The sequence below is a fragment of the Synchiropus splendidus genome, chromosome 1, assembly GCF_027744825.2.
Source record: "Synchiropus splendidus isolate RoL2022-P1 chromosome 1, RoL_Sspl_1.0, whole genome shotgun sequence".
NCBI lineage: Eukaryota > Metazoa > Chordata > Actinopteri > Syngnathiformes > Callionymidae > Synchiropus > Synchiropus splendidus.
Window position 1 is genome coordinate 36,846,641 of NC_071334.1, and position 21,227 is coordinate 36,867,867.

Here is a 21,227-nt window from a genome sequence, read left to right on the forward strand (position 1 = left end):
TTGATTGAAACATGCTGTAATAATGTTGTAATAATGTAATTGACCCCTTGATGCTCTGCAGAAATTCCCTCAGGAGCAGGATACTCAGATGCTTTGTTGGCTCCATGCTGGTACTTCCAGAGTTGAGGGTGATCAGTTTCTGTTGGAGCAATCTTCTTGAGAAGGTCCACTATACAATTTATGATGAAAACGAGCTTATTTACTAACCAGTCGATATATCATTCAAGTTTAATTAGGTAAAAATGCCTTGAAAACTGCACAGATGTCTCAGGTATTGTCTATGGATTGTGTTTTAGTTACTCTTGCCAGATGAAATCATTCTGAAAGGTGCTGCTAAATCGAGTTTTATTATCACAAATCAACAACAAAAAAGAGTATTTAGCAATACTTAATCTCTCTTTATTTCAAAGCCTTTCCTTTCACAAAGCAAAGATGACTTGTTGTAACAGTGCTTTGCTAATGCCAATGAGGCATTTTTTATTTGATGCTCCTGTACAAACACACGGGCCATTATGAATATATATGAGATGAGTGAGACAAAACAACAACATTTCTTTGAGGTAGCCATATATCTGACAATACATACATGAACATCTGACCAACTGAACACTTTAAGTTCTTACCATTACAAATATCAACAAGGCACAGAAATTAATCAGGTCATATCTTCTGGAAATCCTCCAGTAACATCCCAATAAAGGATGATCCAATTCAGAACCAAGTAAACAAAAATAAAATGGAACAGAATTAAAAACAACACTCAAACTGGGACTAGCGTTGCATTCCATCTCAGACCATAAACTAAAAATTTGGCAAAACAGAAAACCTAAACAGAACTTGTGAAAAAGAAAATCTGTGATCTATATTAAAAATAGTGAAAAAGGCTCTGTCTTCATTAAAGGTATACAGACTGCATACCTTTGGTGTAGTTTTGGAAAAAAAACAACAACAAAAGGTTGCCTTGGAAATTAATCATGTACTAATAAATATTAGCAAGGGGCTCAATCAAAAAAAAAAAAAAAACTAAATACAAACCAGACTATTACAAAACTGCGTCCAAAATTTCAGATACCAAGAAATACATTGTAAAAAGTGCTACACGGGTTTAAAAAAAAAAAAAAACTGACACAATTGAGAGGTCATCAAACCAAAGTATAGTTAAGTATAATCAGCAGCACTGTCGGATTGGACTAAGAGAATATCAGAAAGCTTCAAAGAGGAACTTGGATTCAGCTTGAGACAACTTGGTACTTACATCACCTAAGTACATCACCAATCGAAAATTCCTACTCTGCCTACTGTGTACCAGATCAAACCTTTCTTTACCCCTTTTATTAGTTTGTGTTGTTTTGTAATATTTTTGAATTGTGCAGCCTGAAATCAATAACCCGCAACTTGTCAACTGACATCTGTTAAATTATGTTGTACATCTCTGCGGTCTATTAGGTTGGGGTTTTTTTTTTCTAAGTCAGAATTGGGCTGACAAACTGTGGGGAATATGAAATGGAACCAACCCACTCCCCGATTCAATCTTTGAAGGCAATTACATTCTTCTTATTAAGATAAAAAGCTCACAACAACAGTGGAGTATAAAAGCAGTTTTCAGAATAATTGAGGAAGGATATTAATGCTATGATGTCTAAATCGACGATAACGAGTCAAATAAGATAACAAGATACAAGCATAGCAGAAGTTCACTAAAAACATAATGTGAGACCACAGTATTTCCCTGAACATGACTTCCATTACACCTTCAAATACCCTATCACACTATACATGCCTTAACTGGAGTAACAGCAGTCATATAAGGAAAAACTCAGTTGCATGTTACAGTATTTAAAGATGTAAATTGCTCTGAAACATGAATGTGGAGTTAAGCAAATGCTTTTTAATCTGCCTCTGACAATTACACTAACCAACGCAATGAATGGCAATGAAAACATCTGAAGATACGCTTTGTTCATGATGTTTAAAATAGAAACATGAGAAAACATGGCTACAGTACATGTGGTTGAGAGCAGCAATTCCTTTTCTTGTGTGATGAGAGCAGGAGAGGCTGGCTGGCATCGAGAGGTCACTTAGTGGAAGTGCTGCAGACAGTGGATCTGCTCCTTCACATCATCCAGGAGCTCCAGCATTTCCTGGACAATGGCCTGCAGTGCACGACCCAAGTCTTCCCCGGTGTATGGCTTTCCGAGAGGAGGCACGTGGACAAAGGCAGAACGGCCGTGGCTCATGTAGAGAGACGTGTAGTAAGTAAAGTCACAAAGATATCTGTCAAAGAGGGGGTGAAAACACATTATGAGGTTTAGTGCATTTAACAGTACAACACTGTGACAAGAATAACAAGAGTAGAAGAATCTGCATTTAATAAAAATGTAACAAAATACATTTTCTGCAATTTTAGTTTGTTTTAACGACTTTGATTCATTTCTGCTCTCAGGACAGTGTAATGACTCACAAACTAAATGTAGCACAAACACACAATGTCTTCTTCCAAAACGGGACTTTGAACAAGACATAAGAGTTCTGTCAGTGAGAAGCAGCAGCCCAGCGTGTTCATCTGGCTCTAAAACATTGAAATCCAGTCATCACAGAACACAGACTACGCTCCATTGTCATCTTTTCAGTGATTTGTGTGATCAGTATGTCAAACCCAAAATTGATTATTAAACAAATGGCAGCATTTGTATAAAATACAGCTTCAATCTGAACGTGAATCTTAAGTGAGGCGACGTGATTTAAAAGAATAGGAGAGAGAGATACGGGTATAATAATTGTAATGATAAATTTTGCCATTCTGAGAATAAATGAATTTTCTTTTAATTAACTGTTTATTTATTACTATGTGTTTGACACGGTGCAGTCTATCGTGACAGCCCAACTGTTATGATGAATCTTAACAGTTGCAAACTGGTCATTTGTGTCTCTACATTAATGGAGTTTGACTCCAAAATCATCATTTGTTTATATTTAAATATAATACTTAATGAAATGAGAGATGGGCAATTCAATCTTAAACCCTGTTGTGTGTTTTGGCAGGTCCTCACTTTTTTTTTTGAGGGTTAAAACTACAAAATAGGTATTTTCAAGACCATAAGGCACTTCGTATTATAAGGCACAGTCTCAGTTACGGATCTTATTTAGGTATTTAACACATACATAAGGCGCACCGGATCATAAGGCGCAACTTCACCTAGAACGCCCTGTTTACACCGATGTTCAGCGGTTGGAGCTCCTTCGTCAAGCCTCCCGGAATGACGGCAAGCTCCGCGTTCATCTGACTGACTTGGGTTTTCACAGCGGTGGTGAGATGGGCACGCATGGAGTCACATAACAACAGGGAGATGCCGCCGTGTCATAAAAGGAAAGCACCACGACGGACCTCCTTGAAAATGTTCAATTTTCATTTCTTCCGCGAGCGTCATTGCCCTCAGTCGAATGGAGACGGTAGAGACGCTCGCAGCTGTCCTCTGATCAACAATCCACTGCCCCTACCGGGGGCGTGGCTTTAACATCTTCTTACACGCCCACACTTCACTCTTTCACATTCTCATGCTGCCCTCTACACGTCTGCGTTTCCACTATGTAACCAGCGTGACGGCTGGAACCGCTCTCAGTCCGTCAAGCAGAGCACATGATAAGGCGCACCGTCCCTTTTGGCAAAGATTTAAGACTTTTAAGTGTGCCTTATAGTCGTGAAAATACGGTAATTGGATTTTACTTTGGTTAAGAGTAAAGGTTAAGTTTAGCCATTTGTTTCAGATGGTTAGGTTTAGGGGGCAACGCTGGGGATAGGGTTATGTCAATGACGGTCCTCACTAAGATAGGAAGACAAACGTGTCTGTGTGTGGTGTGTGTGTGTGGATGTGGGTGTATTTTTTTAATTTATTTTAGTTTGCTGTAGTCCTTTGTGTGTTGCAGACCTTCAGTTACTTGGGATATATTTGGATATATAGTCTCCCTTCCAGAGTAACCATGAAGTTTTGTTGAAAATCCTCATGTTGTTTCTCATTTCCTGTCAGTGATTCCATATTTTCACTTTGTTTAAATATCATATGCTACACAAAGCTCTTTCAATGTTTGCCTTTTTGTTTCGTTTGCCATGAAAACTAAAATTTCACAGTTGCTGGGCCTTATAAAATTACTTAAGCAAACATCAAATACCTTCCGGCATCTTTGGAGACAGACACTGCCACACCCAGACCAGAGGCGGATACTCTCTTGCAGACTGACTCCATGTCAATAACCGAGTCTATGCAGTCCGGACCTCCAACAACGCAGCACTGGGAATCGGGACAGAAGCTGCTGTTGTCCAAGCCCCTGTAGCCATGATTCCTGCCACATTTCTCCAGTGTGACAGTTGTGGCCATTCCTGACACTCCAACATGAACTACCAACTGAGAAAAAAAAAAAAAATCAAAAATAAGATAGACTTATATAATAATACATATAATCATTAGAATAAAATATGTAATCATAGGTTTCAAGCCCATTTAAATTCCACATCCTTCAGAAAAAGTATAAATAAAATATATATCAATAGGACCACAAACCCTTTTATTGAGACTGAAAATAATGCAACGTTCTGGATTTCCGGTCTGTAGTAGTCAGACAAGGCGCAATTCAGTTATCTTTATCACGATAAATACATTTTCATTCTATTTCATGCGTTGGACACTACAGTCTCTCTTGAAACTGTTTTATGATGAAACAAATAAGTGGACTATGTCTCCAACATCATTATTTGTTTATGTTTAAATACTGTATAATAGTTAACTAAGCTTAGAGTTGAGAAATTCAATGTTTCAAGTCTCTGGTAGTACCTGCTCATGTCTGACAGACTGCTCTGCCAGTTTTATTTAGGGGTTACATTGAGCCACCTGTCTGCTGTATCTCATGTCTCTTAACAGTTTACTTAAACTATGGACCAGTTTGGGAACATTGCTCTCTTACCATGGGATGATACTTCTTCCATAATGACGGTACTAGACTTTGAACTGCCTGGTATTCCACAGGAACCTCGCAAACATGTAGGTCCACTTCGCTACCCAGTCCAAGCTTTTTCATTTCCTGGGGATACATGATGACATCAATAACAACACTGTCCACACCATAGAAACACCATTGATGTCCAGCAAAGTCAAACCACTGTCATACATTCTGCTGTTAGTCCTGCCTTCCCCCTTTCTGGCCCCCCAATTGATAGTGGAAACAGGCCTGTTTTACCACGTCTGTGACCCCATCACAAAGCTGTCTTTTGTTCATTTAATATCCTTATCAAGTTAGTCTAGACACCCTCCAAAGCCCCCTGCATGCAGCACATGCAGCATCTTCCCAGCATGAAGAAAAAAACAAAAACACTGTGACTTCGTTTTCGAGTAGTGTTGTATAGATCAGTAATAAAAAGTACATTAAAAGAATTTGTAAGGGAAAACAGGTCTACATCATTGTTCTAGTATAAAACAACTCAAATGCTGGGACACATCTTCCATCAATCTCATTTTACTCATTGAGTAAAGAGTACTGGTTTCTATGCTGCAACACTTTTTAATTAATAATGCAATTTCAAAAGTGCAACAATTAGAACATTTTATATATTTCAGTAATCCTTCATGAGCCAACAGTAATCTGGACCCGACAAACTTCAGTCTTTTAACCAAGTGGCACGAAATGCATGTCACAACAAAGAAAGGATGTTGATTAAAGCAGCTATGTGTAGTATAAAAATATTTGCTTTTGGCGGCGCCGCTAGTAAATGAGTGTAATTGCATGCTGTTGCAAAGCTGGGTCTCCGGTCCCGCCATCCAGCCCACATATGTTTATGAGGAAAGACCGTGGTGAAACAGTGAAAAATGTAATCACAGATGGCAATATACACAACACTATCCAGCTTGTACTTGCAAAGGCAACTCTAGCAGCATCTATCATTCATATCACAGATTGAACAGTGAGGAGAGTGAGGAAAGGCAGGATCCAGCGAGAGGCAGAAGCAGCTGCAAGAGTAACGGACCCAGATAATAAAACTTTATTTTGACTGCACGTTTCAGGATGAAGCAAAGGGGAACTTTTGAACATTTACTGATTTTGCGACAACACACGGCCATCGTTTATGAGAAATAAATCTGTAAGATGCATCTGTCATCACAGGTCCGTCCCCTTCACTTGTCTGACTGGAATAAACAACTTGAGTTCCGAGAGCAAGTCAGTCATTGTAATGTTTCTTACGGGATTCTTCCGTGAAAAACATGGTGATAACACTCATGTTCATCTCATCACCTCTCATTTAAGCCGTGGCAATGTGCAACCATCATCTACTGCGCTGTAGAATAATAAAGATGAAAGTGCAGTGTTTTTATCTCTCTAGCTTTATTACATCATGACTGTCAGTGTTTCAATAAGGAGCAGACAAACAGCAATCAGTGTGTCAGCATCAAAACGTGCATTCACACATTTACTTCGAGTTAACTGTGGACACAGATGTCACAGTTAGAAACTATTCTTCTTCAATAAGTTCCAGGACAATCGCCAGGGATGATGAAATGTGGCGCTGGTCGCGTCTCTCATCAGCTCCGAGCAGGTCTGCACAAAAGAGGACTCACATGCAGTATATACAGATAGAACACAAGATACAGCATGTTACACGTCTAAACCAGATGGACCATAAACACTGCTAATGACAGCGAATCGAACTATTTTTCTGTCTAATAAATGCTGGCAGACGTTAGCCACAGATGTGAGCCGCCAGGGGCTAATGTCGGAGCTAATGCATTTAATGCGTATCTACACTATACTGTGATGAACACAATAATAAATGAGTAACAGACACTTACATGTTTGTTATCATCTCAAAAATAAGTTCCCCACATTTGGTAACATGCAGTTAACAGAAAGAATGCCTTACAAGTCCAGTACACATACTGTTTTTCCCTAGAATATATGGACTAACATGACAAACGCCATTATTAGATCGTGGCTAATCAGTTTGGCCAGCTTTATGTTCCCTGTACGCTTTCATAATAACGACATTCATAATTGTGATAGAACATGAACAAGTCATTTTCGCTGGCAATCAATTAATCGAAAAACTATTTTTGCCATACACCAAGTATACCTAGCACCTGTTTTAGCACCACAGTTCATCTGTTTCGCTGCAAACATATATGCTACACTTATGTACAAAAACAAGCATGAACACATTTGTTTCCCTAAAAAATGATTTGGTAACACAAGAGAGACAACAGTGAACACAAAATTGAGTGTCAAGTCGAGTAGAAACATCGCCGCTTCAGGATCAGAAGAAAAGCCTTTCGTAGCTTTCAGTTATTGACAGGCTGTCAATGCATCTCCTGTATTAACTCTTGTCCGAGATCTTGCTATGTCATTACATTTTTCCACCATGATGCAAACAAAGGAACTCGCTGCCGAGGTCACTCTGCCGTTCTGCTGTAAAGTGTCGCAGAGGAGGTAGAGTTGGGTCTGTGGCGCCACTCTCAGGCTCTTCCAGAGAAAGTTACATAGTCCAAAGAAGCGTTTAACAGAGAGCTGGAGAGTCTGACTCTGGGATTTTTGACTGTTCATACTGAAACCTGTCTTCTCAGGAAATGTGAAAATAATGGATTTATGTCTAAATGTTGTGCATTATTGCTTTACGGCTGTTCTCTGTTGAGAGAAAAACTAGTTTTTCTGCAAGTTTTCTGTCACAATTTAGATTGGGGGCTCACATTAAAGCGGCAATGTGTATTATTTGGACATAAATAGATTATTTTCAGATTTCCTGAGATGACAGGTTTCATTTTGAACAGTCCAAAGTCCCGGAGTCAGACTCCCCAGCTCTCTGTTAAACGCACCCTTGGAGTATGTAACTTTCCCCTGGCGGCCCGTCTGAGGGGTGTTCTGAGAGTGGCGTCACATCCCCAACTCCACCCCCAACGCAACAATTTACGGCAAAGGGGCAGGGCTACCTCGGGCAGCGAGCTGACTTCAATTTACACCGTGGTCGAAGCAAGAGTTCATATTGAGGAGTCCAAGAAGAGAAAGCGTGAAACCCACAGAGCAAGATCTCTGACAAGAGTCAACATAGATGCATCCACAGCCTGGAGAGAACTGAGAGCTACCAAAGGATTTTCTTCTGATTCTCAAGTGGCAACGTTTCGCTCTAAGTAAATTTTGTGTTCACTGCTGTCTCTGTTGTGTTGGCAAATCATGAAACTAATGTCTATATGCTTGTTGTTTGTATACAAGTGTATTTGTATATATGTTTGCAGCAAAACAAGTGAACTGCAGTGCTAAAACAGGATAGATATACTTCGTGTATGGTGAAAACAGTTTATCAATAAAATGATTGCCAGTGAAAATGACTGGCTCACGTTCTAACACAGTTATGGATGTTTGTCTGCTGTTTGTCATATTGCACTGTCGAAGCGTACAGTGAACATTTAGCTGGCCGAACCGATTAGCCACAATGCTAATCAGGCCTGTAAAGCATTCTTTGTGCTTACTGCGGGTCTTGGGTGTGTTATCAAATGTGGAGAACTTATTTTTGAGATGATAACAAATGTGTAAGTGTCTGATAGTCATTTTATTGCGTTTATCACGGTATAGTGTAGATATATCCAGCAAAACGTCTTTCCTCCGACATTAGCCAGTAGCGGCTAATGTCTGTGGCAAACGTCCACTAGTATGTATCAGACAGAGAAATAGTCGATTCACTGTCATTTGCTGTGTTTATGGTCCATCTGGTTTGGACAAGTGTAACATGTTATATCTCGTAAATAGATGCGAGCCGATGATTTTTTCAGCAGGTTATCACGGAAGAATCCCGTAAGAAACATCAACGACGGATGTCCGTCTCCACACCTCCCAGGCTGGAGCGCGCACAGAATCGCACATTTCGAGCTGGACACGCACCAGGCACTTCTTCACTTCTTCTTCCAAGAGAGACGTCTCACTCCCCCGACAACCCCTCCCACATGCAGCGGCCACACACACACACATACATGAACAGCGCACCTCCAGCAGACACTCTACATTCACACCTACAACACTCATAAACTCATAAGATACCGGTCAGTAAATGTTCAAACTGCCCCCTTTGCTTCATTCTGAAACGCGCAGTCAAAATAAAGTTTTATAATCTGGGTGCGTCGGTCTTGCAGCAGGTTCCGGCTCTCCTCACTGAGCTCCATCTCTGATGTTGATTGATAGATGCTTCTAGAAGTTGCCTTTGCAAGGATAAGCTGGACAGTGTTGTGTATATTACTTTCTGTGATTATATTTTTCGCTGTTTCGTCACGGTCTCTGCTCATAAACAAACGATGGGGTGCGGGAACGGAGAACCAGCTTTACGACAGCCTGCAATTACACTCATTTACCTGTGTCGCTGCCAAAAGCAAATATTTTCAATCCTGCCTACAGCTGCTTTAATGATTAATAAACTAATTACTTCCTTATAGACAGAGAAGAATACATGCTTATAATTACATTACTTCCATGAACATGGGTATTCATGAGAAAACAATACACACCTGCACTGCTACCCAACTGGCATTGACTGTGTGTTCTCCAAATGGTCCAAAACCTGTTAAAGAAAATGATTTCAAAATAAGGATAGCAATGAAATACAAACACTGAATGGATAAGCTGTAGAATTATTCAAGGGTTTAGCATAGACTTGGGCGATATATATATATCGATTTTTGTTGGGACAATTTGAAAAACAAAAAAAACTCTTGCTTAGCTTTCTTACGGTGCTTCAGTTGCCCTACCTGGCTTCAATAGCCGCTCATCCCTCGGTTCCTTCATAGAGTGACAGTGCTAACATGGCTAATGCTAACAAGAGTTACAGAGACCGAGCCACACAAAAAAATATGTAAACATGGTGACACGACTGCGTGCAGCTGTTTCTGTCAGCGAGTGAGTTCAACCCGCTGTTGACACGGGCTGGGTGACCACCCACGTAACCGGTTGACTGCTCCCAGCACAGCACGTTCCGACACCGTTTTCAGTGTTCAGACAGCAGTGATCGTTGCTTGTAGGAGACATTCCGAAAACAAATGATAATTTGGATGAGTAGTGGGGTGCATGTGATCTCAGGGGTTCAGGCTTTTAGCTAGGATTTTAAAACTGGCCCTCAAAACACCACCCCCAACCCACAACCCCACCCCCTCCTGACACACCATGTCAACGACTGACAACTAACAACATGCTTTGTAAAAAAAGAAAGCTGTAAACATCTATTTGTACCAAAATACTTTGATAAACAACAAATAAATAAGCATCTGATTCAAATAACACATGTTAACAGATGTATATGTACTCAGTAACTGTTGCCACAGTAACACTTTGAGATACAGGGGTCCCCTGGGCAATTGTTTTTTACTTTACCTGATTAATTTAAAAAAAATAAAATAATAATAATAAATAATCGCATTTTTATAATGATTCTTTCCCTTACTACAAGCCATCATGTGTACAGCCTTGTCTACAGTCTACATCTGTTTTATATATTTATGCAAGATAAGCATGCAGTTGTATCAGCTGTGATGGCTGTCAAAACTTTCACAACCACAACATTCATTCATTCAAACAATACATATGTAAAGGCCTGTGGCTTGATTAAATAAATAGAACTACTTGAATTTTGATCGAATTTTGAAAGCAATGAGTTGGTTTTGTGAACAATTGTTTAAAGTTTGAATAAAGAGTAATTGTGCATTACTTTCTTTTTTTTTCTTTATGTTAACAAGGATACAATGTTATGCAAAGGTATAAGAATTTTACAGACAAATGATACTATTTACAGAGGTGGCAAAGAGTTGGGAGGGATAAATGCTCCTTGTGTCACTGACCATGGGACAGTGATAACATGCCTAGTGCACTGGAAAGAGCGCTGGAGTAGGTAAGTTCTCACTCAACCTGATGATCATGAGTTCAATGCAAGCTTACGTGTCAGGTGATGTGTGAAACAGGCATCACTTAACACATTGGCAAACAAGGGATGCTCCGATCGATCGGTCGGTCACCATTTGTGATCGGCCAATTTCAGCGTGATCGGTGAATGCTGCTCTGATGAAGCCCCGCTGGTCGTGATGTGTCCGCTCCTCCCGACTCGCTGCTCACTTTTCTCCAGTTATTCCATCCTGTCTGCACCCGCTTCTTCACCTCTTCCTCATACTCTCCATCGCAGTTGAGCCTAAGTACTTAAAACCCCCCACCTTCATTATCTCTGCATCCTCAGCATTACGTCACCTGTCCACTTGGGTCCCTCTCATTCACACACATGTATTCCGTCTTACTGCGGCTAACCTTCATTCCTCTTCTTTCTAAGGCAAACCTCCACCTCTCGAGCTTATCTTCCACTGGCTCCCTACTCTCACCACAGATCACAATGTCATCATCAAACATCATCATCCAAGGGGCTTCTTGTCTAACCTCATCTGTCAACCTGTCCCATCACAACAACAAACAAGAAGGGGCTCACAGCTGAGCATTGGTACAGCCCCACCTCCACCTTGAACTCCTCTGTTACACCTGAAGCACACCTCACCACTGTCTTACACCTGGCATACATGTCTTTTGCCACTTGAACATACTTCGCTTTCTGCAGGCCTACAAAGGTACAATGAAGCTCCTCTTGACCTTCTCTGTACTTCTCAATGAAAAGCAAACACTGCATCTGTGGTGCTTATTTTTATGTGAACTACTATATTAACTATTATATGTGAACTGTTGCTCACATATGCTAACTTCTGCCCTTAGTCTACTTTCCACTATTCTTTCCCACAACTTCATCGTATGGCTCATCAACTTTATCCCTTTATAGTCACCACAACACTGGACATCTCCCTTGTTTTGAAGATGGGCACCAGGTCACTTCTCCATTCCTCAAAAATTCTTGCATTCTCAAAGAACTTGTTAAATGTTCTCGGGAAAAAGTCTACTGCCACCTCTCCTAAACACTTACAGACCTCAACAGGTATATCATCAGGACCCACTGCCTTTCCACTCTTCATCTTCTTCGATTCCCTTCTGACTTCACCCTTACTAATCTTTGCCACTCCTTCTACTCTTTGGTCTCTCATTTTCCTTATTCATTGGCTCTTCAAAGTACTCTTTCCATCTCAGCAACACTTCTATTATCAGTCAAAACATTCCCCTCTCTATCCTTGATCACCCTAACTGCTGCACGTCCTTCCCATCTCTATCTCTCTGCCTTGCAATCCTGTACAAATCTCACTCACCCTCCTTACTGTCCAACCTCGCATACAAGTCCTCCTGACAACACTACCGTTGTCTTTTGCTGAGCCTCCCTGTACTCCTGTCTACTCTCTTCTGTTCTCTCAACATACCACTTTTTCTTAGCTAACCTCTTCCTTTGTACACACTCCTGCACTTCTTCGTTCCACCACCAAGTCTCCTTATCCATTTTTCTTCCAGATGGCACACTAAGAACCCTTCTACCTGTCTCCCTGATCACATCAGCCATAGTTGTCTAGTCATCTGGAAGTCTTTCTTGGCCACCCAAAGCCTGCTTCAATACCTCCCTGAAAGCAACACAAAACTCTTCCTCTTTCAGCTTCCACCACTTTGTCTTCTTCTCCACCTTTGCCCTCTTCACCTTCCTCACCACCATGGCCATCCTGCACAACACCATCCTATGTTGTCTGGCCACACTCTCACCCACTACTACTTCACAATTACTAATCTCTTTCAAGTGACATTGTCTATAAAAGACTTAATCCACCTGTGTGCTCCTACCTCCACTTTTGTAAGTCACCCTATGCTCCTCTCTCTTCAGGAAGAAAGTATTGACCACAGCCATTGCCATCCTTTTTGCAAAGTCTACAACCATCTGACCTTCTGTGTACCTGTTCTGGATACCAAACTTCCCCGTCACTTCCTTGTCACCTCTGTTTGTCTACATGTCTGCCCCAATGACCACTCTCTCACGTCTGGGAATACTCTCCTGCAGTTCATCTAATTCACTCCTGAACGTCTCCTTGTCCTCAAGGTCACACCCCACCTGTGGGGTATAAGCACTAACTACATTGAAGATGACCCCTTCAATTTCTAACTTGAGACTAATCACTCTGTCCAATCTTTTCACTTCTGGAACATTCATGACAAACTCCTCTTTCAAGATGACTCAGACTCCATTCCTCTTGCCATCTACACCATGATAAAACAGTTTAAACTCTGCTCCTAAGCTAGCTACCTTTCCACTTGGTCTCCTGAACACATAGAATATTAGAAATCATGTGAATAAATTATCATTTAGTCATAATCTGTTCTCAAAATCACTACACAAACTGTCTATTGTTTACTGTTATGAAAAACCTTTTCACAATTATCTCTCCAAAAATGGTTGTTTTTCATTGCCATACTGAAGATCTCACTAATACTTTGACCATTTTAGAATTTGTTGATGGTCCCTAACTAACAGCGGTTTGTAGCATTAACACTGCCTGTGAGAGTGTGTCTCCAGACCTGGAAGCCAAATCACTATCACAACCTGTTCCTCCCTGCATCACTCGAGCTGACCTACAAAACCACAGTAGCAGGTGACAGATATTCAGCCATGCTTGTTTATATCAGGATCGATAGCTCTGACCCCTCAGCCAACCCTCCTCAGGTCACAGGGTCCCTGGGGGGGAAACTGGAGGGAGGAGCTGTCTGTCTGTCTGAGGGGGTTCTGAAAAGGCATAGAGCGGGGCCGATGGATGCCAGCCAGTCAGCTATTGTGACGGTTCAGTTCCCAGGCAGCCCACACATCTAACATCAGCTGGGATTAAGAGTCACTGCTTTGTGTCTGGAAAGTCACTGCCAGAGTCAAGTCTATTTAGGTACACAGGACTTAAAGCTCAACAACACACTTTTTAGGCTTGAAAATTCGGACGGACTGATGAAAGTCCAAGTTAAATTTCAGTGCATTATTTGTATAAAAGTAGAAACTGCCTGGATTGTATTTGATAACATGGCCATGCCGTTACTTAATGGATGCAACTTTAACAGAGAGAAACACAACTGTGTATATAGTAGTGAGTCATCTTCCAAAACATATTTAGTCAGACTAGGTTGTTTTTTAATTAATATCTTCATTGAATGATGGATCACTTTAATGATGGTAGAATTTACATGTAGGCATTAGTCAAGTTCTGCATAGGATGTAGAAGACACATGAATGTCTAAAAACAACTGAATCAAATTTCGCTAAAGCACAAGTTAAATGACGCGCATAACATGCAGGCCATACTAATGAATTTAATAATGACACGGTCGTTAAATAGGTTTAAAGAGGTCGGATTATCAAGAGGAATGTTCTCGTAAAATGTTTTAACAAACCTAAAATGAATTCAGAACATGAAAATTTGAATCGTCCCTCTCGCAACAGTGTCCCATCGTCCAAGTGAAGAAAAAAAAACACCCCGTCGCCATTGAAGCAGTTGTCATTAACTTTTCGCCAGTTGACGCGGTCGCGTAATACGTTGCAATAAGGCGGACAAACCTGTGACGACCACAGTCCGTTTATTGTTATCCATCTCCCGGGGTGATGCGCAGTATCAGTCGCTTTTCGGGATTTATGGCGACGCAGAAACATCAAGTACGACTGCAATACTTCAACAGCTGTCGGCTCCCTCGGCACAAACAAGCGACACAAGAAAGCGTCCTTCCTCAAGCGGCTTGCGTAATGACGTACAATGTCTAGAACCGTGACGTGGTCACGCAAGACACCACTCGACGCTCTCCCTCGCTCTCTCTCTCAAGACACAACGCTATCCTTGTGGGGACCGTCCAAATGAATATATATATATATATATATATATATATATATATATATATATATATATATATATATATATATATATATATATATAGCGAGAAAACAGTTGAAAGGGATGTACACGAAGGCTGTACACTATAAATATCCCACGAGATGGCGCTGTTGGTCAGTCTCGGAAGACCCCGACATTTCTGTTTGCTATAATGACTCAATGATTCGTGTTTCTTACTATGCTTCATTAAACTGAGCGTAGCGTGACGCAATCATTTATATAGACGATGTCGTAGTTTTGAAAACAGTGGTCATGCGCATCGTGTACAGCTGTAAAACAAAAATGTGCTGTCTGTGTTGCCATTTGTCCCTGTAGAATTGACCTAAAACATAGCTGCTCACGCATGCATGCACCACTCACGTTGACATTTTGGTCAATCATGTACCTCCAATGCTGTCACCAACATCCGGTTACAGCACCGGAACAGATCAGGCAGCGACAAACGTCGTCAGAGCGAACACGCTGCAATCATCAGTGGCGACTATAGGGGGCAGTAAATTTAATGAAGCCATGATTCCACGCCGGAAATTCTATAATCAAGAAGAAGAACGTTCGTGTTGGAGAGCGGCTAACTTCTAGCATTCAAACAATTTAAATTATACCGAGCAAATGGTAAGAAGTCCTTAATTATCCATAGAAATGTGGTGTTGATAAGTAACTTCTTTCATCAAATGGCTCACAATCTAGCTACCACCATTATCTCTTGAACTTACGATAGACGTTTGCACGCTGTGTTGTCCTTTATTTGAGGTACACTAATTTCAGGTCTCGTTCTATTTTATATTTCCCTTACTTTATCCCTCTTTGTATTATCGCCTCTTGCATATTGGTGTATTGCAACACTACTTATTATATTATTACGCCCAGCCTTAGTCCGCGTCATTATGCTCAATGTCGCTCGACTAATTAAGCTTCAGTGTTGAATCAACTGAAGCTGCTCACCAATAGTTATCCATCGCAAAACAATTTAATATGTACGCTACTGAATAATTTGAAATATGTGTTTCTATTGCAATTGCAGTTGCCTCTATCTTTGTTGAAGACTGCCCAGAACCATCCAATGGTGAGAAGTCCAGTTTTTCTTTAACTCTCACAGGCGTTTTCCAGTCTCATTACATTTTATTTCCTGATTTTTTTGTTTATCACTCGCTTTGTGTGTGGCTTAGTAGCTTAGTAGTTCTCCCAGTTTGCTGGCATTCCATTGCTGGTTGATTTTCGTCCACAGGACACAGGCACTGGAAGCAGACACATCCATAATGTTGTAGAAAATCTCCATAGGCCAATGGACAGTCATGCAGTGGTACCTGTATATTTCTATGACTTTGTCCAGACTGTCAACTCCTCTACTGGTGGAGTTGCAGTCCAGGATCGTTTGTGGCTACGTGTAGGTTTGGACGATTATGACAAAAATGATAATCGTGATTATTTAGTTCACATCATAATAGGGCTGGGTATCGATTCTAATTTCAAGAATCGATTCGATTCCGATTCTTATGACTTAGAATCGATAATCACGATTCAATTCGATTCGATCCGATCCAATCTCGATTCAGGTTAGTATTTAAACAATTTTCTGAGCTGTTGCCATAATCACATGACAAGTTACGCAACGTATTAATACTAGTATCATATTGACATTCAACAGGAAATTAATGAAGGATTCATAGCAAATGATAATAAAGATCCAGACACAGAACGCCAGATGATGGGACTGGTGCATTATTAGAAATATCACATTAAAAACTCACCCAAAAGATGCTGCTGTTTAATACTAATGCATTTTTATTGTATTATCAAAATGAAAAAAAGGTATTCTCAGCCACTGAAAATGTAAACAGAGTGCTGGTTACTGACTTCACAGCAACCTGACGGTCACTGTGCAGTATGTAAACAGTTCTCTGTGGTCTGTAGTATGTACGACAAGAGGTTCCACTCCTCATCAATATAGTGAGTTGTCAGATTCGTGTAAGATTGCGAAGATGTCCACGTATCACTTGTAATGCCCACCCTGACTGCTGACTGAATCTTACTTTGTCTAATTTGTTGTGGCCCGGTGGATGGCTTGGAAAGGAGCGCTGGGTGATGTCGCGTCACGTGACTCGTGAGGTCGTCAAAGGGGTTGGACTTCACCCGGAGAATATGTGTTAAAACGTAAATTAATTAATCCGGTCTTTGGACCTACGAATCGATTTTATGGAATTGATGTACGAATCGATTCAGAATCGGAAAATCGATTTTTTTAAACACAGCATTACATCATAATCAGGATTATTAAAACGATTTGGCAATGAACTACAATAAAATGATGTGTAAAATATAAGTAATTTAACAGTTATATTTAACCTTCTTCATCTAGGTTCAATTTTTCTTTCTGGAAACAAGTCTGCATGGTCTGAGTTTGGAGGACAGTGGAGACAGGTGGCAATATCTGAGTTGAGCAGGCACTTGCCTGGGATGCATAGATAGAAGCTGTGATTTCACATTCCAAGCTCTTTTGCAATTTTTCTTGAGACAATGAGGGAAGAAGTCACTCCTTTTATTGTAAAACTCTTCCTGCGTCTCTGCAGCGTGATGAATGTCAAGGAACTTGACTTGATTGTATCGGCCCTGTCTCCAACCTCTCTCAGATTGAACACGAATGTTTGTTCTTATGCATTTATCCACTTCCAAATAATCATTGGTTTTCGAAAGATCTCCAACGAGCAGCCATCACTGCTGTTGTGACTCAAAACGCTGGATGAGCGTCTGCTGCTTGGAGGTTCTGACACCAAAAACCTTGCCACCGCTCTAAAGAAGCTATTAGCATCCCCCACGCCGTGTAAACAGAGGCTCAAGCTCTCTCGCTGACAGACAGAGCATCACACTGAGTGTCTCACTGCATGTAGCGTGCTCACTGTGCGGCTTCCCACGGGGCAACTTCCACATGGCGGGTTGCAGCATTTGGATGCATCGGGACAGAACGAGAGACAATTATCACCTTTTCATAATCGAAGGAAGACAATCGGAATGAAGGAAGACCTAATCTTGATCAATAAAAAAAAACAATTCAATTAATTGACCAGCCCTAGCTTCATGTCTTTTCTTGTTCTCAAAGATACATCTCTGTTCATTGTGCTAATCACAAGAACAGCAGTATGAAACATGTAAAAGCAAATATTGAGTAAGTTTGCCCTCCATTATCAGAATTTTACTGGGAAGTTCTTGCTTATTTCTTACAACCTTTCCCAACTTAGAAAACTCTTTCATCTGAAGTTCAACTCCGAGCTGAAATGCAGGTTTTATATCATCAAATCGTTCAATAGCTAACCTTATAGGACCAGGACTCATTTTGATGACACTGGGAGATGACATTCTTCCTAGGCTGTTGTGTGGTGGTGCAGACCACTTTACGTACAATCTCTGGCAGTTAAAATGGTTAATTGACAGTTAAATGACTCTATATGAGGAAAAAAAATCATGAAGAAAAGGAAAGGTCTGACAGTTTGCTGTCCTGGTGAAATACTAAGGCAAGTGACGCAGCAATAAAATGTAACATATTGATTGTATATCAGTGCTTGCAAAAAGTGGTGCTTTATAGGTTTGTATCTTTTTCACAGTTGGTGGAGTTGAAGAATGGAGAGACATATAATGGTCATCTGGTCAGTTGTGACAACTGGATGAACATTAACCTGAGAGAAGTTATTTGCACCTCAAGGGTAAAGTAAAAGCTTTCCCTCCATTGAATTGAACTTGTGTCCGTTTCATGTGGAGTCATTCTGTAGTTTAATTTGCCATGAACTTAATGGCAGTAATGTCCTTGTAGGATGGCGATAAGTTCTGGAGGATGCCTGAGTGCTACATACGCGGTAGCACCATCAAGTATCTGCGAATTCCAGATGAGATCATTGACATGGTAAAGGAGGAGGTCGTGTCAAAGGGCCGTGGACGAGGAGGTGCTCAACAAAACAAGCAGCAGGGCAAGGGACGTGGAGGAGCTGGACGTGGTGAGTATTTTTTTTCCTCTCTTTTTCCCTTTTTCTTTAGGTTTAGCTTGCATCTCTTTGTGGGTAAAGTTCTTACTGGACAGGTCAGGCAATTGGGGGCAACAAGTCCATGTTCTTGTCATGCTTGATAAGTGCAGTATGTTCTGGTTCACTTGAATGAATTTTGTCATTCCGGTCTGTAGGCGTGTTTGGCGGTCGTGGCAGGGGAATGTCCAGCGGTGGACGGGGACAGCAGCAGCAGGATAAGAAACCAGGCAAATCTCAGGGGTTGAAGAACCAACACTGACCATGATCCTGTAACTACGTCTTGTTAGAGTTCCTCTCTCCATGAAGAGAAATTCCACCTGAGGTGTTCTTTTGTTTTGGTGTTCGGTATTGAGGAGGGAACATTGGAATGGTGCTAGTGGACGGTGGTAGATAAGATTTTTTTTTTTTTAAATCCATCTCTCGGATTTTAGTAAGAGTAATAGTCATGTCAGCCCGTGATTTCATTGTTTCATAACTCAAACATTAGATTTGAACATCATTTTTCAATCAGCATGTTGTAATTGTGTTTCCATTGCATTTTTCTATGACTCCTTTCTCCTCTAGTACCACTGCCTCTGCTCAAATATAGTTTAGGATGTGTTTGACCCTGGAGTCTCGACCCTGGAGTCCCACACTGGAATTTATTGGACATGACTCATTTGTCTTTAGAGTCCCTGACTTTGATTGGACTTTTTCTTTTAAGTTAAAACGTGGTAACAAATGTTCTTGATTACCAAATTTCCAATTTCCATAAAAAAGCATGTCAGTTGGATTTTGTTTTATATTTGTAACAAAATTGATTAAAGTTATTTGCATACACAAGAATAAAATCGGGATTTGGTATGTTTTTGACCATTATTCATCAATTTCCTCTTATTGGTTCATGCTCTTGTTTATGATATTTTTTCACCATGACATAGTATATTTCACAGGTTTTTGTCCTATGCTGAAAAAAATCATCCGTTAAAATATGGGAACCTCACAAGCATGCCCTGGTCTGCAAAATGAAATAATAAAATCACTTTTTTAATACTTATACACCTAGATCAGCTATTATATAGTGACTGATGTTTTGTAGATCAATTTCTTGAGAAGCGATCCGAGGGATGAAGCTTGACTGTTGACATCTTCTCAAGGGTCCGATCTTCCGATCAATTGTCAGCTCTCTGTGTGGACTGGGGCCATTCTTTGCTGGTCGCATATAACCCCTACTTTGAGGGTGTACAGAACATGCTGATGAATGGACCTATTTGAAAGCCAGTGAGGCAATGACAGCTGTCAAGGACAGATTGAAATGGAGCGAGCCGGTCAACGGATCATCTGTGGTGCCCCAACAACCCTCTTGTGTTACGAAATAGCAGAGGAAGAAGTGGACTTGGAGGACTGCAGACTGTTTTGGTACACTTGTGCAGCACAGCAACATTTACAACAGGTTTTAGCCACATTTACTGGAACTTGCTGCCCTCTTTCCTGTCTTTAACTCTGAAGATTGGATATTCACTGCCGTTCCCAAGTCTGACCCATGCCAGATACTGGTTTCCTTCCACAGTACAGAATCACACTGGTGTTGATTGGTGTCTGAACTGTCGTGCGTGTGCTGTGACAAACTGGTGACCTGTCCAGAGAAACCCCTTCCTCTGACCCGACGGTATGTAGCTGCCATAGTCTGCCCCCCGTGACCCGGCAACAAATGTAAACGGTTGAGAAAGATTGTCCGAATTGATCAGTAGGTGTTAGTGGAGAGTCTCCTCAATCCCTGCTCATTTATTTACAGCTTTTCATTCTGTATTGCGCTTACACTTCTTTCAATATCAACCTGGCATGTTTTGACAATTTGCTTTTCATGTGGCCATCTATTATCTCACTCCAACAGTGACCCAAATATGTTTTCCCTCCTCTAATCCAGAGGCATTATTCCAGTGCCTGTGCAGTGGTGTGTGAAGGCCTAATGCATGTTCAATTATTTTTCATGAATGCATATGTAGAAGGACTGCAGCTGCTCCATTCTGTTGTTAAATCATTCAGCATTTGTGGATTTGTATAACAGCCTTTATTGTCAGAAATGATTATCAATGGTTTTGACGTGTTAGTGCATGTTGGAGATGTCATTAATATGCATGGTAGGATATTGCGATGAAGCGATGCTCCATTGGCTTGATTTGGCAAACTGAAACATCAGGAAATGAGGAGTTGAAGGGGGTTGATGTTTCTTTTAGATCCATGCGTGCATAACAAACAAGGTGGCATTTATATAAGGAGAATACAGCTCTGCATTCCACGGCCTGTGAAACCAGTCTTCATGAAGCGTGCTAAATCATATCAACTCATAGCTATAGGCTGGTTGGCTCGCATATGTGTGTGTATGTAGAGATGGAGGCTTATC

At 40.9% G+C, this 21,227-nt stretch overlaps 2 protein-coding genes across 2 annotated transcripts; one reads left to right on the plus strand and one right to left on the minus strand.

Moving 5' to 3' along the window:
* Positions 1-373: 373 nt before the first annotated feature.
* Positions 374-14,662, minus strand: pgpep1 (pyroglutamyl-peptidase I). Its single transcript, XM_053853150.1, has 5 exons — positions 14,507-14,662; positions 9,528-9,580; positions 4,957-5,073; positions 4,168-4,400; positions 374-2,274 (listed from the first exon to the last, which is right to left on the minus strand). The coding sequence occupies exons 1-5, from the start codon at positions 14,538-14,540 to the stop codon at positions 2,079-2,081; spliced, it is 633 nt and encodes a 210-aa protein (XP_053709125.1). The 5' UTR covers positions 14,541-14,662; the 3' UTR covers positions 374-2,078.
* Positions 14,663-15,323: 661 nt separating this feature from the next.
* On the plus strand, positions 15,324-19,680 carry lsm4 (LSM4 homolog, U6 small nuclear RNA and mRNA degradation associated). Its single transcript, XM_053881897.1, has 5 exons — positions 15,324-15,446; positions 15,856-15,897; positions 18,431-18,529; positions 18,637-18,817; positions 19,000-19,680. Exons 1-5 carry the CDS (start codon positions 15,444-15,446, stop codon positions 19,101-19,103), a joined length of 429 nt encoding a protein of 142 aa, XP_053737872.1. The 5' UTR covers positions 15,324-15,443; the 3' UTR covers positions 19,104-19,680.
* Positions 19,681-21,227: the final 1,547 nt, after the last annotated feature.

Bases quoted from the DNA above. Each gene is read 5' to 3' on its own strand.
- lsm4 (XM_053881897.1), top strand. The intron at 15,898-18,430 runs GTGAGAAGTCCA...TCTTTTTCACAG, and splicing joins CTGCCCAGAACCATCCAATG to TTGGTGGAGTTGAAGAATGG. The intron at 18,530-18,636 runs GTAAAGTAAAAG...ATGTCCTTGTAG, and splicing joins AAGTTATTTGCACCTCAAGG to GATGGCGATAAGTTCTGGAG.
- pgpep1 (XM_053853150.1), bottom strand. From the start codon at position 14,540: ATGGATAACAATAAACGGACTGTGGTCGTCACAG. The intron at 9,581-14,506 runs GTTTGTCCGCCT...TTTCTTTAACAG, and splicing joins ACGGACTGTGGTCGTCACAG to GTTTTGGACCATTTGGAGAA. The intron at 4,401-4,956 runs GTAAGAGAGCAA...TTTTTTTCTCAG, and splicing joins GGAAGAAGTATCATCCCATG to TTGGTAGTTCATGTTGGAGT.